General features: G+C 44.0%; 1 protein-coding gene across 2 annotated transcripts in view; it reads right to left on the reverse strand.

The window, feature by feature from the left end:
• Window positions 1-5,738: 5,738 nt before the first annotated feature.
• The window catches only part of CLSTN2 (calsyntenin 2), a 616,484-nt gene continuing 604,165 nt past the window's right edge, over window positions 5,739-18,057 (reverse strand). For both annotated transcript variants that reach the window (XM_077864941.1, XM_077864942.1), the window contains exon 17: window positions 5,739-16,629. In XM_077864941.1, coding sequence (XP_077721067.1) covers window positions 16,429-16,629 — 201 coding nt within the window. In that variant the 3' untranslated portion in view covers window positions 5,739-16,428. The remainder of the gene's footprint in view (window positions 16,630-18,057) is intronic.

Below are 18,057 nucleotides of genomic sequence, written 5' to 3' on the forward strand. Positions count from 1 at the left end.
TTTTTGTACATTGACTTTATATCCTGTGACTTTGGTGAATTTATTTTCTAGTAGTTTTTTTGTGGACTCTAGGATTTTCTAGATATAGTATCATGTCATCTGCAAATAGTGAAAATTTTACTTATTCCTTATCAATATAAATGCCTTTTATTTCTTTTTGTTGTCTAATTGCTGTGGCTAGCACTTCCAGTACTATGTTGAATGAAAGTGATGAAAATGGACTTCTTTGTCTTGTTCTTGATCTTAAGGAAAAAGCTCTCAGCTTTTCCTCATTGCGTTGATATTACCTGTGGGTTTCCTGTATTATGCTGAGAATGTTCCCTCTGAATGTACTTTTTTGAGGGTTTTTATCATGAATGGATGTTGTACTTTGTCAAATGCTTTTTCTGCATCTATTGAAATGATCACATGGTTTTTATCCTTCCTCTTATTGATGTGATTTATCACATTGATTGATTTGTGAATATTGAACCACCCTTGCATCCCCAAATCCCACTTGATTGTAATAAATGATTAACGTATTGCTGGATTTGGTTTGTTAGTATTTTGTTGAGGATTTTTGCATATGTGTTCATCAGAGATATTGGCCTGATATCTTTACATGATTTTGATATCAGGGTTATGCTGTCCTCATTGATAAATTAGGAATTTTCCCTCCCTCTTTTTTTTTTTTTTTTTGAATAGTTTGAGAAGAAGAAGTATTAGCTCCTCTTTAAATGTTTGATAGAAATCACCTGTGAAGCCATCTGGTCCTGGACATTTGTGTGTTGGGAGGTTTTTGATTACTGATTCAATTTCATTGTTGGTAATCGGCATGTTCAAATTTTCTATTTCTTCTTCAGTTTTGGGATGTTATATGTTTCTAGGAATTTATCCATTTCTTTCAGGTTGTCTCATTTGTTGGCATATAGCTTTCATAATATTCTCTTGTAATTGTTTATATTTCTGTGGTGTTGGTTGTTACTTCTCCTTTGTGATTTTGTTCAAATATTTCTCTTTTTTGCTTTTAAGAATATGGCTAGAAAAAAAAAAAGAATATGGCTAGAGGTTTATCAATTTTGTTGATCTTTTCAAAGAACCATCTCCTAGTTTCATTGATCTGTTCTATTGTTTTAAGTTTCTATATCCTTTATTTCTCCTCTAATCATTATTATTTACTTTCTACTGCTAGTTTTGGGTTTTGTTGTTCTTTTTGCTAGTTCCATTAGGTGTAAGGTTGCTTGAGATTTTTCTTGCTTCTTGAGGTAGGCTTGTTTTGCTACAAACTTCCCTCTTTGAACCACTTTTTGCTGCATCCCAAAGGTTTTGGACCATTTGTGTTTTCATTTGTTTTCATGTAATTTTTATTTCTTTTTTGATTTCTTGGCTGACCCATTCATTGTTTAGTAGCATATTATTTAACTTCATGTATTTGTGGTCTTTTCAGATTTTTTTCTTGTTGTTGATTACTAGTTTCACAGCATTGTAGTCAGAAAAGATGCATGGTATAACTTTGATCTTTTTGAGTTTGTTAAGGCTTGTTTCATGGCCTAATATGTGATCTATTCTGGAGAATGTTCCATGTACATTTGAATGTGTATTCTGATGTTTTAGGATGGAATGTTCTGAATATATCTGTTAGATCCATCTGGTCCAATGTGTCATTTAAAGCCTGTTTCCTTATTGATTTTTTTTGTTTGGATGATTTGTCCATCAATGTAAGTGGGTGTTAAAGTCCCCTATTATTGTATTACTCTCAATTAATTCCATTATGTTTCTTATGAACCATTTTATATATTCGGTGCTCCCTTTTTTTGGTACATAAATGTTTACAATTGTTATATCTTCTTGTTTGATCCCTTTATTATTATACAGTGTCCTTCTTTGTCTTTTGTTGCAATCTTTGTTTTAGAGTCTATTTTTTGACATAAACATTGCTACTTTTGACATCCATTTATGTGATAAATGTTTCTCCATCCCCTCACTTTCAATCTGCATGTGTCTTTAGATCTCTTGTAGGCAGCATGTAGATGGGTCTTATTTTTTATCCACTTTCACCCCATGTCTTTCAATTGGACCATTTAGTCCATGTATATTTAAATTAATTATTAATAAATATGTATTTATTGCCATTTTATTACTTGTTTGGTGGTTGTTTTTGTAGTTTTCTCTTATCCTCTTTCTTTCATGGTTTTCTGGGCTTGTTTAACAATATACTTGGATTCCTTTCCCTTTATTTTTTGCATAGCTATTACTGTTTCTTGATTTGTGGTTACCATTAGGTTTGTAACCATTATTATTATTTGATTATTTAGTGAGTGCCTAAAGGGCTGGACATTGTGGCAGATACTTCACAGAACTTATCTGACTTAATTATCACAAGAATCCTTTAAGAGAGGTACCATTATTACCATTTTATAATCAAGGAAAGGAAAACTCAGGTGTGTGCATAGATGTATTTGCAGCTAAACGTGTGTGTGTGGTGCTTGTCTAACTCCCAAGAAAACAATAGGCATTCATGACATGAATGTGCAATTATTAAAGGGCTGTAAATGTTTCTGGTGATTAGAAAGGTAAAGATAGATAAAGTGGAGGGTGGAATGGGAGTAATGTTTTGGCACTGTAGCCCTGAGGAAGGGAAGCCAAGGTCAATTCATAGAGAGCTTCTGGGGCTACCTTCCTGTTTTATGGGGAAAAGAGAACTGGACTAAGGGTTCTGAGTGAGGTCAGAGGGTACTGCTCACAGGTCCTGGGAGCCAAGACTGTGAAGCTTCTGTGCACAGTGTCCTGGTGACATCCATAGGCACATATGGAAGCCTCTGCAGAGTAGTCATATTTAGGATGAAATTCATTGTTGGTCCAGGATGATTTCCCAGTGATGCACTGAAAAAAGGAAGAACTCTGGGCCTCAGCTTCAGGACCTTATCTCAGATTGATACCTTATGAGGTAAAGGAATCCATACTGAATCTGGTCTGAGAAATATATGTAGTACAGGGATTCCTGGGTGGTGCAGTTGGTTAAACATCCAATTTTTGGTTTTGGCTCAGGTCACGAGCTCAGGGTTGTGAGATCAAGCCCCTTGTTGTGCCCTACACTTAGTAAAAGTCTGCTTGAGATTCTCTCCCTCTCTCCCTACCCCTCCACTCATGCTCATTCATACTCTCTGTTAAATAAATAAATAAATAAATAAATAAATAATATGTAGTACCAGTAATGCTATCAGATTATTAATAGTATATATGCATATGATTAAGAGTGTGTAATAATTATAATTTTGAAATTTAGGTATGCATAATACATTATTATACAGTATATAATTATAATTAAAATATACACTGTATTGCCATATACTATATTGATTACATATTATAATATATATTATGTAAAATATATATTAGGGCTTGTTAAGAACTCTCTTGAAAGAAAAAAATCAGAAAAATCTGGTAATAATGGGCAGCCATTCTTGCATTGACACAGTTGGCTAGAGCAGAGGGACAGTTTCCACTCTGGACTTGGCATGCATCTTTCTCTTCACTAGAGGCCCCATCTAGGTAGTGACACTCACTCGACCTGCTTTACTTCTGCAGGTATTTGAATTTGGCTTAGAGCACCACATCCTGTGATCTGTTTCCCTTACCTTTCACTCAGGGCACTTTATAATACATCAGGACATGCTCTGAGGGTGCAGAGGATGGTAGGATCACATTCCACTGGGGAAATCAAGAATGGTATCACTGACAAATAATGCAGGAGCTTGGGAGTAGGAACTCCTGTTAGGGATAAAATTTCTATGGTCTGATATATGGGAGGAGGGGTGGCATTCCAGGTAGCAGGAGCCACAGCAGCAACAGTGTGGAGGTGGGAACACTCACCATGGGTTTGGGAACACCAAGACATGGGACTCATGTTGGGTGACTGGGAGATATGAGGATGGCCCAATGTAGGTTGGGCCAGGTCATTAAGAAGAGGTTTAATTCAGTTCAGTTTAATTAATTCCCTCTGAGCCTTTCTATTGCGGGCTCTGCACTAGAGTATGAATATGGTTATGATTGAGATGAAACCTCTGCCTGAGACTTTTAGCCATAGTTTGGTAGTTTAGAAACTGGTTTGTTAAAAAAAAAAAGAAAAAAAAAAAAAAGAAACTGGTTTGTTGGCATATGTAAATTTTTGCATTGGACCCTCTATCAGGTTAACCCAATATGAAGCCTATACTCAGGCCTGATAATCCAGGACTCTTTAAGTTTAAAGAATGGAGTTCATTTACCCTAAGGATGAGGAGCCCCTAGAGCAACAGGGCCTTAGGCTCCCAGAAGTTTCTGTAGCCTGTTAGCCTGGGAAGCCACCTCCCAGGGAGCTTCTGCAGTGTGGTCTATGGCAAGCACAGTAACTGAGGAGGGAAGAGGGCAGGAGGCTGCTGTGGAGCTGAGAGATGAGGGGATGTTTTTGAAAGAGATGGGAGAGAATAGGCACAGAAGGAAGATGAGGAATCTATCAGATACAAGAACAGGGGCCAGATTTCTTTGGGGAAAAAGAGAGTGGAGAGGTCAGGGCTCTGGTAGTGAGCCGCTACACTGGGCTCCAGGGAAGCTCAGGGTTGGGGCATGGGGAGGTCAGTTGGTGTGTGTGTGTGTGTGTGTGTGTGTGTGTGTGTGTGAGACCAAAGTGAAGATGGAAGGACAAACAGACAAAGCCTTCCTCGGCTCCCTGCTGGCTCTCTGAGGTGTAATACAAAAATACAGCTCGGTGCAATATAAACATGCTGTCTTAACCTCAGGCAGAAGAAATCCTTCTAGGATGTGAATGATCTGTATTTGGGAGAAGATCATGGTGAACTAACTCCTTGGGGCAGAAGGATGGGCATGGATTTTAGCAGGACACCAGGGACTGAAGGAAAGATGACAAAGCTGCTCTCCAAAGAGAAAAAGAAAGTTGCCTCTTATTTCTGAGAAGGATGAGGAGGGAGGAGAGCAGGGGGCGGTAGGAAAAGGAAGGGCGGGGTGGGGTGAGCATGCAGGTGGCACATGGCTGGGGGAGGGTAGCCAGAAGGAGTTGAACAAATGACAGTGCCTTTTGTGATAAGTGATGGCTGTGTGTCATGTACAGCGTGGCTCCTCTTCATGACCCCAACACTTCTAAGAAACTGTTTTTGGCTTTTTCTTCCTTCTCTCTGGATTTTTCCTCCCTCTCTCTGACCAAAGGGCAGGCTTACCCCCTGGGTCAGGCCAATATGAAACAGGAAGGCAAGACAACTGTAACTGTAACTCCACCTAGGGAAGTGCTCTGGAGCTCTACCAGCTATGGGTGGGGAGGAGAGCCCATTCTCAGTGGGCTGCAGGGGCGAGATGGAACCTGGGTGTGAGGGAAGGTCAGCATGCAGGGGGCAGGAAGGGATGGGCTGGGAGAGATTCAGAGCTTTGCTCAGTCCCATCTGCCCTTTGGCAATGCCCGTAGCTCCAAAGATTAATTAAGACCAGACACAAAGGGCTCCAGCACTTGTAGGCACTAAGTACAGGAGGCTTGTCTTTGTACTGGTTTCCAGTAACAATGCTGCAGAGTTGTATTCTGGGTGTAACAGGGTACCCTAAGGGAGGCCTGACGGGGGCCAGCTTGCCATGTTACCACCCCTCATGTCCCACACCCCTCTCTTCCCCATGCAAGGATTTAGGATAGAGCTCCAAAGAATGTTGACCCAGCTAAGCAGTTCTCGGCACCTTGCCTCATCAAATAGTCTGAAGGATAAAAACTCTCAGAGGTCATCTTTACTGTGAAATTCTAAAATCATATTTATTCACCAATTCACAGAAAGTGTCGTAACGACCACCAGCATGAATCAGTTTGTAGGCATTTACAAGTCAAGGCTGAAAATAAATATCTGTCTGTGTCGAATAGGCATTTAACAAATTACTTGGAAACTGCAAGAATCTTAATTGTTAGAAATGTAAAGTTTGTGACTCAAATATGGATAAAATCACAGTCATGGGAAGAAGCCCAACAGATTCCTGTGGTGGTTCTTATTTTCTTCCTATATCTTTATATACATGGAGATTCTCAGCGCCCTTCACTCTGCATCAGCCTGAAGTGGACAGGACAGCTCAATTAGGCAGGGACTAGATCAGGGGAGGGGCTCATAGGTGTAGGGAGGAGAAGGGGCATTTTCTCTGGTCATCTGTGATTGGGCAACCTCATTCATTGAGCAAGATGATAAAGTGCTCTCCTGAAATTAAATTCTATAAATGCATACAGTCTTTCTAACAAGATAGTCCAAAGTTTGCATTGTTTCACATCATACACACTAGTATATTTAGCAAATAAACACATTTTCTAGACTAAAAGGAGTCAGTTTTTTGAGGCAGCTGAAAGAGCTCAGAGGTGGACATGTATCAGGTATACATACACGGGCCCACCTGTTGAGGTGGCATCTCCAGATATGGGTGATGGGAAGAGCTGAGAGAAGAATCATTAGACCTCTGAGACTGGCTGAGCCCAGAATCATTATATTTAGTTCTAGAATTGTACCCGAAGTTGGCACAACTCCACAGCATTGCACAAGTGTTTAGGAAATGGCAGAAGCAATAGGAGGGGAGCCCTCAGTCCTGTTCCCTGTAGAAATAGCTTGTTAGGTGTTATGCAGATGAGGTCTAAGTGATACAGACCCACTATGTGCAGCGTCCTAAGTGATATAGGCCCACTCTGTACAGCATCCCGGCAAGAGCCAGACCCAGTGCCTGCAGCCAGCTGGACATTGTTCTGAATCTTTGAATTCATGCAAGCTTCTCCTCAGCCGAGGTGTAATGATCTAGGAGGGGGATGTGGCTGACTTGCTTCCCTGTGGCTCACTTAATTGGGTGTATAGTGAGTACTGAGTCCCATGTAGCGACAAGTTGGACCTTCCATTTTCCAATGCTTACTAAACTCCTACTATGTGCCAGGCACTGTTCCCAGTGCTCTGAGAGCTAAAAGTAAATGAGAACAGTAAGAAAAAGTGTAACACCCAAACCTGTGCTTCTAAGGAACTGAAAATGTGTTGGGACCATTGACATCTTTATATCTTACTTATTTCTGTATTTTATGCATATGACGCACATAATTGCTGCCCTTAGCCTACTTTTCCCTGATAGCTTATATTTAACACATTAACTAATTTTCCAAGTGAATGTCCCACCAAGTCATTCTGAATCTTACCTTTCTGACATTATAATGTCCATGCCGATAACATAACACACCTAACTCTAATACCTATGGATATCTTTGAAAACAACCAACTTCTACATGCAGTTTCTTTTCTAAATTCACTGGCTGGTTTTCTTCAATTTCCTTCTCTGCTGTCCAGCTCAGGGCATCAACAACTTTTTTTTGGAAGCCACCGAGGTCAGGCTGGAAGCAATCAGGTGGATTGATCCATTGTGACTAGTTCAATTAAGAATGAAATCACCTTCGAATAGGTCTGACTTTGGAGGCATTGATTTGATTGCCTCAGGGTCACATGGCCAGGCTTCCCCATAGTTTGCTGAAACTTGGATACAGCTTTCAGTATAGAGCAATGCTCTGGCTTCCCAGGTGAGGGTGTTCCTGTTCCGTCACTCTTCTCTAGCCTCACCTGTTCCCTCTCTAACTCTGAGTCAGCTTTCCCGTCAATCTCTTTTTTTGCCTTTTGAGTGATCAGCCCTGGATATCAAGTCTAACTTCCTAATCTCCAAAAGGCTTTTGCCTTATTTCCACCACTTGAAGTTTACAAGCAAAGATGTGCATGCCATCTTCTGAATCCTGCACATTGATGGCTCCTTTGCAGACAAGGGAGGAGCTAAGGGGTATATTCCACACTGCGCAGGATGGATGGACTTTTGTCTGCAGGGGTGTGCACATTACATTCCTATCTGTGACCCACAGGCCCAACCAGAACCCTTTCTCACAGAGGCCCCAGTGAACCCTTCCTAAGGCAGCTGTCTCCTGGCCCTTCCCCTCCCTTTTTCAAAGAGGCTGGACTCTAGTAGCTGAGACCTGCAGTTGATTCCCTGATTCTGCAAATAGAGAAAACCTATGGGCTCTTTTCTTTGGTAGCTCTTTCTGCTGGGGAAAAGAACCCTTACCATGAGTGTGTGTGTGTGTGTGTGTGTGTGTGTGTGTGTGTGTGTGTGTATGTCCCATTTATGTTCTGAAATGCTCAGAAAAAAAGGTCTGGATAGCTGAGATGCATTTTCATTTCAAGATAAAAGCAAACAGATGTTAAAGTCGGCATGTTTTTGTCACCTGGGATTAATACACACTGCCTGCATTTTGGCTCTTCTCACCTCTATTGCCCTCTTTTCCTTCGGCTGTTGGGGGTTGGGCTTCATCTTGATGGATCTCTGCATCAAATCTGCTGAAAGGAGCTGCAGAGTAGCACAAGACTAGGGCGATTAACAGATTAGGACGTCCTCCTTCCTGGGCAGCATCGTGACTCAGGACCTGAGGATGGAGCAGGTGGGCTTACCAGTGCCCCTCCAGCTGCTCTGGGCTTAGGGGCACCTTTTAGTGAGCTAGCAAGGGGCCACTCTCCAAAGAACTCCATTCTTGTTCTTTTCCTGCCCCTAGATATACTCCTACTTCTCCTTGCTCTGATTTTATGAAGGATTCTGACCTATATACTAAGAGAAAAGATGGAGGAGTCTTTTTCTATGGAAGCATCTTAATTTTTCACATCCTGTGCATTTGCTGAGGTTAGGTGATCTCTGGTATTCTGTTTAATTCACCATTTATCAAGCCCATGCTATGGGCTATGTGCTGTGATAAGTGAGTGACACTTCTTGCCTTGATGAGGGCCTGTGACAGCAGAGGCGGCAAGAGCTGAGGGGCCATACAGCCTCACACAGCCATGTTTTCTGGTGCCTGGTCAGGGTCCCCAGTGGGTGCAACTGACAGTCCTCATGGAATGGGACTCTGACTTGAAATGGATCATCTCAGTGGTCCAGACGTAGCAGCACCTCTTTGGGGCTTAAAATGGGAGGGACTAGCTGATATTGGGACGCAGTCCTCCCCTGTTTCTGACAAATGTAAATGACTAGTATGGCTTGCACAGTGACATATCTTGGGGGTCTCCTCTGTGCCCATTCTTCCCAATAAATATCCCTCATATTCTTTCTTTCCACCTGGTGTTCTGGCTAGATTGGAGCTCCTGACCCTTCTGTCTGACTGGATACAGATATAAGCTTCTCAATGAGAACAGAGCCCATCCTGCTCCCAGAACTACCTAAGGCCTCTCCACCCACGTCCTGCCATCCCATCCCTTGTCTTTTTGTCCCATAGGGGACTTTGTAATAAGTGACTTAACTTCAGGGAAACAAAATTGTCTTAAGGTCTTGGGAGAGAGATGTCGCATCAGAGACCAGGCTGGAGAAGAAAATTCTTCTGGACCTAAGTGATGTGAACAGGAAGAAACTTTCCTTTCACCTCTTGGGTCTGCTCTCTCCTTTGCTTCTCACAAACAACTGGCAAACCGTTGGTTCTTTTTAGCACAATCTAATGTGTTAGAGATGGTTGTTCTTGATATGGTCACTGTGGTCTCAGGGGATTGATTGACCATTTAATCAGAAGACCCTTCCATAAACTAGGCTGGAGACATGGAGGTATCCTTGAGGGCATTTGGGGGAGGACTCAGCTAGGACAGGGCTGACAGGACCAGGAATGTGCCTTTGATCAAGAGGGAACTGGGTTCTTAGAAACTATACAGCAGGTGCCAGCTTTCCAAGGCCATGTGTCTGGGTTCCCCTCCCTCCCACTCCTCCTCTCTCCTCCCACTCCAAGGCCCAGTGTTCCAGTTCTCTGACTCCTAGTCTCAGAAACCCTTACATGAGGACAGATTCTGCACCACAGGTAGGTGTGACTGATAGAATGTCAACTTGTTTCTCCCGAAAGGTTCTAGATCTTTGCAGAGTTTAAGCCATGAATCAAAAACCTAAATCAATAATTGGCAGATCTTTGGCTTCTGGGAGGTAGGGGAAAAGGGAATTGGTGGAGACTGGTACCTTTGCAGGTCTTAGAGATTTGAAGACCAACACAGATTCCACCTGTAGAGAATGCTGCAGGTTTGTTTTAGGTTTTGTTTTCTACTTTTAGTAACATCCAGAATGAGTTACTGCCCTTCCAAGAAAAGCCATTCATTCTCCATCCAATTTTGTGTTTGGATTGTGACGCTGCATGACCCAGTCATATTACAGAAGGCGCAGCACCACAGTAAAGCTGGCAGTGTCCTTGGATGACCCCACGCCACTCTCTGTAGGCCCTGGTGGCTCCACAGCATAGATGCTCTGTGGGGACCAGTTCTCCTGGTGATGTAAGGACACTGCTACAGTTTAATCATTTCCTCTAATACATGGCCCTTCAGGAGGCTGCTTATATATGGGAATCTGGAAGGCAGTCTCCTTAGGGATGGGTGGCCTCACTACAGCCTCCCCTAGACTATGTGTCTCTCTAGGATTAAAGGGGCCAGACCAGCAGGAGATGGATCATGCCCTAGGAGAGGAGTGGAGTTGGGACGTGGCCCAAGGTTCCTTAAAATCACTGCTTCAGGGATGCCTGGGTGGCTCAGCAGTTGACTGTCTGCCTTCAGCCCAGGGCATGATCCTAGAGTCCCAGGATCAGGTCCCACATTAGGCTCCCTGCATGGAGCCTGCTTTTCTCTCTGCCTATGTCTCTGCCTCTCTCTCTCTGTCTCACGAATAAATAAAATATTTTTAAAAAATATCACTGCTTCAGGGAGTATGGACTAGAGTCTAGAGGGCCCTACAGGGTTCATAGAATGGTCTGCTTTGACTCCTTCTCTTCTCACTAGTAATTGACTCTCTTATCCTATTAATCATCTCCCAGTGCCAGTGAAAATTATTCTCATACTCCACATCTGTGGTTTTCAAACCTTAGAGTGCATCAGGATTTGAGAGCCTTGAAACATACACCACTGGGTGCCACCTGTGGTTTCTGATGCAGTAGCTCTTGGGTGGATCTTGTGCATTTGCATTTCTCACTCATCCCTAGCTGATGCTCTGGTCCAGGGCGCTCCTTGGGAATCTCTGCTCTACAGTGTCCTGTGGCCCTTAGCAAAGTCAAGCCCTTCTTCTCTCCTCAGCTCTGACTTCAGGCCTCAGAGGTCTTCCCTCATGTCATGCTTTTCATGTCTTTGAACTTGGCACATACCAGCCCCTGTATCTGGCTTACTTTCCAGGTCTGCCTGCCTGCCATTCATACGAAAGAACTTCCTTTGTAGTTTCACGGATTCTCAATCATCAGCCACGTGATATCCACCTTGTGGGCAGGGTGACTTGCTTTCATCCATAAGTGACCTGGGTCAGGCTGGGGAAGAATTAGGAACATCTAGGAAAGCACTGCCTGCCTCCCTAGTGCTCTCCTCCGCTGGCCTTGGCAATGTGTGTGAGGGCTCCCAGAATCACACCTGCCATGTAACTTAGGGTGGAGAACTGCCAGAGCAAGTTACTCCCTTCCCCCAACTCCAAACTTCTGTCTGCATCAGTCTCCACTGCTCTCACAAAGGAAGCCTGCCAACAGTTCATGAGACCGAGAGACTTCCCTGGGCAGGGCCACACCTCATTCATCTACCATTCCCTCATTTCTGGCACGGGGCCTGGCACACCATGGGTACTCAGCAAGGATTTGCTGAATTACATTGAACGTAGCTGCAAACACAGAATCCCATCTGTTCACTAATGGCATCCAGGGAATGTCTGATTGCTTTCTGGGGTGCTGGTGGAGATAACTTCTTGTGTCTCTTTGTACCTTCCTGGGATAGAGTCAAGTGTGACTTCTAGTCCACAGCCCTTGTAAAGCCAACTTCCCTTTGTAGTTGGTGCCAAAAGGAAAACTGGAGCAAGATCTATAGAGTAGGTACAGAATAAATTTATAAAATAAAGTAAATAAAGGCAGGGAAATGAAAGTGCTGGAGTAGACTTTAAAACTTTCACTGTTCATTTCCTTTGCCTACAGCTGGGCAGCAGAAAGTGATTACATGAAAATTAAATTGTGCCAAGGGCTTTGGCTTGTCAGCCTCGATAAAAGTCTGATGCAGATAGAGGATCCTGTACCGTCCGTAGCCCTCCAGAGTATTTCACGGAGGCTTTGTGGATACCCCAAAGGCCCAAGAATGATCCTACCTGAAAACCATCTACTTTTCACTTGTAAATTCTTTCAAAGAATTAAACTCATGCCCTCACTTTTTTTGGTAAAACTGATTTAGTTAATTTCAATGAGAGGATGATTAAGAAAAAGTCCTCTTTTCTTCCTCTTGCTAATATTGAATTATAGAGCCATGAAGAGTGCTAATTTTGAAATGTGCTGGGTAGGGCTTTCTACTGATTATGTTGCTATTGATTCAAACAGTCAAAAGTCTTTAGGATCATTTTTAGAGCAATGGCATGAATAGAGCCGAAATGGAAATCAGTCTGAGATAATGAACACCCCTGCTTAGAAATCATTATGGGCTGAGTCATGCTGGGAAGGCGCTGTGCCTGGGAGTTGTCCCTGAGCCCAAGGGGGTTAGCACTCAGTGGTCAGTCAGTTTGGGCACTCAGGGCTTGGAGTTCTTGATGAATGCTTATCTGCGTTCAAGTCAATTTGACGGGTAGCAGGTGTTTTTTTGTTGTCATTTTCTTGCTGGGACATGAACATTTAAAACTTAATTAAGGGCCGTGGAGTTGTTTGTAGTTCATTTTGGAGGCAAAGACCCCTGGGTGGATGAGGAAGGGTCTAAGATAGCAATTTACTTTCTCTTGGTAAATAGAAGGGCTGCTTTCCTTGAATGTATGGTAGAGGTATGCAAACTGTGACCCAAGGCCAAATCAGGCAGGCTGCTGGGTTTTGTATGGCCCATGGGCTCACAAGAGTTTTTAAAATTTTAAATGGTTGAAAGTAAAAATTGAAAAAGAGTAATAAAATTTCATGATATGTAAAAATATGAATTCAAATTTCTGCTCTTTTAGTATTCATAAATAATTTTTTTTGGAACATAGCCATATCCATTCATTTATGTATTGTCTGTGGCTTATTTCATGCGACAGTGGCAGAGTTGAATACTTGCAACAGAGACCATATGCCCTGCAAAGCCTAAAATATTTACTATCTGGCTCTTTCCAGATAAAGTTTGCTGACATCTGCTGTATGTACTGGCATGGAGGACATTGCTTCCCACTAGGAGCCCTCTTCCTGGAGGATCTGTGTCCACTAGGTATAGCTCTTGCTACCTGCAGAGTTGTGTAGTCTAAACCCTGCTTGATAGGATGATTGAGAACATTTAAGAAAATGATAATGAAATAAGATCCCCTGAAATCATATTTTTGTTACCTACTTACATTTGGGCCTTGGTCAAATTCAAAGCATTTGATTAACCTACTAGAATTACTTTTGTTATTAAGACAGCTGACCAACTAGTTGATTGCTTTACTCCATTGGGCAGCTCAGTCTGTATTGGCCTATTCCATTTCAACCTCCTCTTCCTCTCCCTCCCTGTCACCTGAGTCACTTGAGAGGTTTCAGCCTATCTCTTTCCCAGCTCCAGAGAGCAAAATCTGGTCATCCTCTTGGCAAGATAAGCAATGGTCTGGCCTGTGGCCAAACTGGTCAGCTGTTCCTCTGGGATATGAGCCTGCACCTGCTGCCTCTGATGTCTGGATGAGAGGCTGCATGGTGTACAGGCCATCTGGGAGTTCTGGTTCCTGGATACCAGCATATGGAGCCTGGAACATGCTGGGCTGATTGATGACATTTTTCACTTTATTAGAATATCTGGTGTAGAGCAAGTTAAATTACTACTCACCTGAATGGTCTCTGAAGCTTCTGCTACTTCTATATAACCACTCCTTGTTGAGTACGGCTTTGGGAACATGATAAATGCCCATTGACCCAGCAGTATTTCAAGTGTCTCATCTTTTGAGCTGACACACAGTGTGACTTGGCACAACAGTTGATGGAGAGGGTCCTGACTTGTTGTTCCCATTGTTTCTCTACATCAATCCAGTCACAAATGATTCAACTCTGCATCCCTAGCCAAGTGCCACTTTCACCTGCTCCCTCCGCCCCCATAATCCCTAAATTAGGGCCCAATTAGCTTCCTCAACCAGAAGTGATACAGCCATTGGAGATAGCCGGAAGGCATGAGTAACCCCTTCTCACCCCAACCAAACTGAAAAGACTGTGTAGACTCAGATATTTTAAATGTAAATCCGATTGAAAAAGCACTGGTTGTGATGAGCACCAGGTGGTGTAAGTGATGAATCACTAAATTCTACTCCTGAAACTAATTACACTATATATTAACTAGAATTTTAAAAACTTGCAACATCAAATTTTATCTTACGAATAACAAAAAAAATTGAAAAACCATAAATTTGGTTTTTACTGCCATAATTTTGATAGAATTCTGTTAGCTCCTAAATGCCCAACTGGAGAATCTTTTATTTAATGAAAGGGATTATGGAGACTAAGCAGTGTTAGAGATTTTCTCCTTGTAGCTGTGCAGACACAACCTGATAGAGCATTTTGCTTGGGAGAATTCACCCAATCTTACTCAGCTTTAGCATCTCCTAGGGCTGCTGGTTGAGTGCTTAGCACATAGTAGGTCCTCAACAATGCTTGTGAGCTGCATAAATATAAGTAGAAGCAGGGTTATGGGCACTGGACCAAGAGTGGCAGGTGGGAAGTCTGGTCTTGTCTCTACCTCTGAGTGACTCTGAACAAGATGCTGAAGCTATGAACTTCAGTTTACTCAAAATAGGCCTGACAATAGGTGTCCCAACTCCCTGACAGAGTTATGGTGAGGCTCAAAGGGGGGGAACAGAGTGCAAAAATCACTTTTGATGGTGGAAAAAGCTGCATCAGGTAATTTTCTTCAATCAGAAGCTTGCAGGGGCCTCTCATGGATCCTCGTTGGGTGGAGCTCAAACTAGAGGTCATTCATGATGGTCCCCCTTAAACTCTATTTTAGTGACATGGTGAGTAGAATGAACAGATTCTCAACTTACTTTTGAACCTGAATGCCCCTGTGACTAGGGGCCAGCTCTGTGCCTCTGCCAGTATGGGATGAACAACAGGGGGAGGGTGGGAGGACAGGGACAGATTGTCTCTGGCTTTATCCTTTGTACATTCAAAACAAAGACGGTCTCAGAGCCTTGTGGAAGTCCTAGAATGGCCCTGTTTTTGCCTGCTAATCTCTGGTCACAAAAGAGCACAGACAAGTTACTATAGCAACTGTTCTCTCCTTACAAGGTGTCCATGTTAGGATGGAGGTGGAAAAGATTTTATTGAAACAAGAAGAAAAAAATTAGATTTTCAGATATATTTGCCCTCCACCCAAAGCACTGCTCCTTTTAGAAGAATACAGCAGCAGCTGTTACTATCACAGATATGCTCCTAATTCCTAACATTCAAATCTCCAAACTTTCATTTTAGATTTGGTGCAGTTCATGCTGGTTCTAATACATCGGAGAGGGATGAATTTGCTCAGAAGGCAAAACAGTGTGAAACAGGTGATGAGGGACCCTCAGACTAGATGCTGAGAGCCTTGTCCACCTCTGGCTTCCCTCTGGCTGGGAAGACCCCAGCCACCCCCATCTCCCAGATCTGTGCCCACCATAGTGCCCAGCTGCTCATCCTATTAGCCCTTCCTTCTGGTCTCTGGCTGCAGGCTTGTCACACTGTTGCTTGAGGCAGTACCTCTGCAGAGTGCTTGCTGGTTCCTGTGATGTCATGTGGTGGCAGCCTGGTTGACAGAGAGCTTTGGCTGGGGCCCAGGCCCTGCTGTGGCCAAAGACCTAGTCTTGGTTTTGGACTTTTCATCTAACCTTATGTGACCTCAGAAAGGACAAAGGGAAAGGCTCTCCAAACTGGGGAGAGCGAATGTGTGCATGTGGGTGTGCGTGCATGTGAACCTTTCCCTATATGTTAAATCTGCCTCAACAAAGACTTTCTTTTAGAGTATTAAGGACTGAAGACCTCTTACGTGTGAAGTCTGACCACCTCGCCCACGTGAACCCACCTGAAAAGTCAGGTGAGAAGAACCTGCTGGTCTGTGTGGAAGGGGAGACGGGGTCAGGTGCACGCACAGTGAGCTGGAACCCAAGGGCCCTGGGCACAGGGAGCCCGGGGGAGGTGAGTGACATAAAGGCTGACTTTTTCCTTGCAAAGAAGAACAAAGGCAGAATTCTGCAGATTGGCTGACAGGATGCTAGGTGAGTCCAGGGCAGAAGTAGGGGCTACAGGGCAAAGTCCACCCTGAAGTCTCCACTAATGATGACCCTGGGCTTCTTGGACCCTCCCTAGGGAGTACCCAAGGAATAAAGGGTGACTTCCAGGACGCTGGGGAAGGCCTGCCCAGACTTGTCATAGAAATCAGAGGCGACAGGTGATAGACTCAGGCGTATATCAGGTGGGGCTTACAAAAGGGACACTGGGTGGGCACAGACAGCTGGGCACTAGTAGGGCAGGGCAGAGTCGTCCCACTCCAGCTGGGCTTGCCTGGCTCCACTCTGCCCATGTCTGCCCTTGCCCATCCCTTCCTCCTCCTCTTCCTCTTCGCTGTCCTCTGAGTCACTGCTGCTGGAGCTCATGTCTTCCTCCACTTCTTCCTCCTCCTCCTCAGTCTCCTCTTCCCCACGCCCTGGTTCTTCATGTTTCTGGATGTCGGGGAGAAAAGGGACATGCTCATCAGGGGTTGAGCAGAACCCACTTTGGAACTTACATGTTTCTCCCTCCACTAAGGGAACATTTCAGGCCCTTTGAATTCCTTTTCCTTCATGTTAAACCCATGGGCCTGGGGACAGGCGTCCTGGATGTGAGGTCCTCTGGTGAAAGGCAAATCAGAGGGCTAAGGACGAAGAAGAAATAGTGAATTCCAAGACCTGGACTCAAGGTAAATGGTGGGTTTTAAACACAAGATATCAAAGCCAGTCCCTTCCATCACTGAATGAGCCGTTTGCTTTCTGGCGTTCCTGGCACCTGTCTGTATGGAGCTAAGTCTTAGGTGTTTGCTTCTCAGTAAGAGCATGGCATTTACACTTACAGCCCATTTCCAGGTGAGATTATATTTGCTGGGAGCAGAAGGTCTTCTAAGCCAAGACTCAGGTGTGTTGCTCCTCAGAAATATTCCTCTGGGAAGGACAAAGTTCATGGTCCTCATTTTCCATGCCTCCCCCCTCACCATCTTTTCCAGTTCTATTCCTGTCCTACCCCCAGCCAGGTTTTTGGTGATTCTAGCAAAATCTTAGTTCTGGATTTATGTTTTAAGGTAATGAAACAGCCGTAAGATGCAAGTGCCCTTGTGTGGTTGCATCCCCTCCCTGGAGCAGCTTCTTTTCTACCTTACCCCACCCCCACCCTAACCCATTCTTCAAAGCCTCCCTTAGGCTAACCTCCTGCGGGAAATCTTTCCTGAACACTCCAGCCTCAATGGCTCTCCCTACTCATGCTTCACTGATGGCTGGCATTAGCAGGTTAGCCCCTCAGTGAGAACACTCCTGCCAGGACTCTGATCCAGGCACAGGGGCTTGTTTCCCACAGCTGAGGCTCAAGTTCTCTGAGGTGGAAATGCTGGTGTCCCCAACTAGTACACACAGCATTCTATGTACAACCTATGCTAGGAGAAGGAAGCTGAGCATCAGCCTGCTGGCTATGAAACTGGAGCATGAGGCCAACTCAGGAGGATCTTGGGGACCCAGCTGGGACAATCTTCATTCCTCAGTGACTGTTGATCTTCCCCTGCTTTTCTAGTCCCGCCTCTACCACCACCCAGGACCCATGGGCAGCCCGCAGGGTACTTAGATATTCATATGTCCAGACCTGGGCCTTAGACCCTCATGGGTGGATGTTGGAGGTTGCTGGCTAACTGAATATGACATTAGGGTCTGGCAACCTTGAGTTGAATATTGGCACTGCCATTATCAGCTATATAAGTTTGAGCACTTTGACTTTCTCTCGGAGTTGGTTCCTACCTTGGGAAGTGGGATGGTGTATACAGAACACCCTGTGCAGTGTCTGGCATGATGAGGGGCTCTATGAAGGGCAGCTATTGCTGTTGTATTTTTGTTTTAACCTATTCTGAGCCT

The sequence above is a fragment of the Canis aureus genome, chromosome 22, assembly GCF_053574225.1.
Source record: "Canis aureus isolate CA01 chromosome 22, VMU_Caureus_v.1.0, whole genome shotgun sequence".
In the NCBI taxonomy this organism is placed as follows: Eukaryota; Metazoa; Chordata; class Mammalia; order Carnivora; family Canidae; genus Canis; species Canis aureus.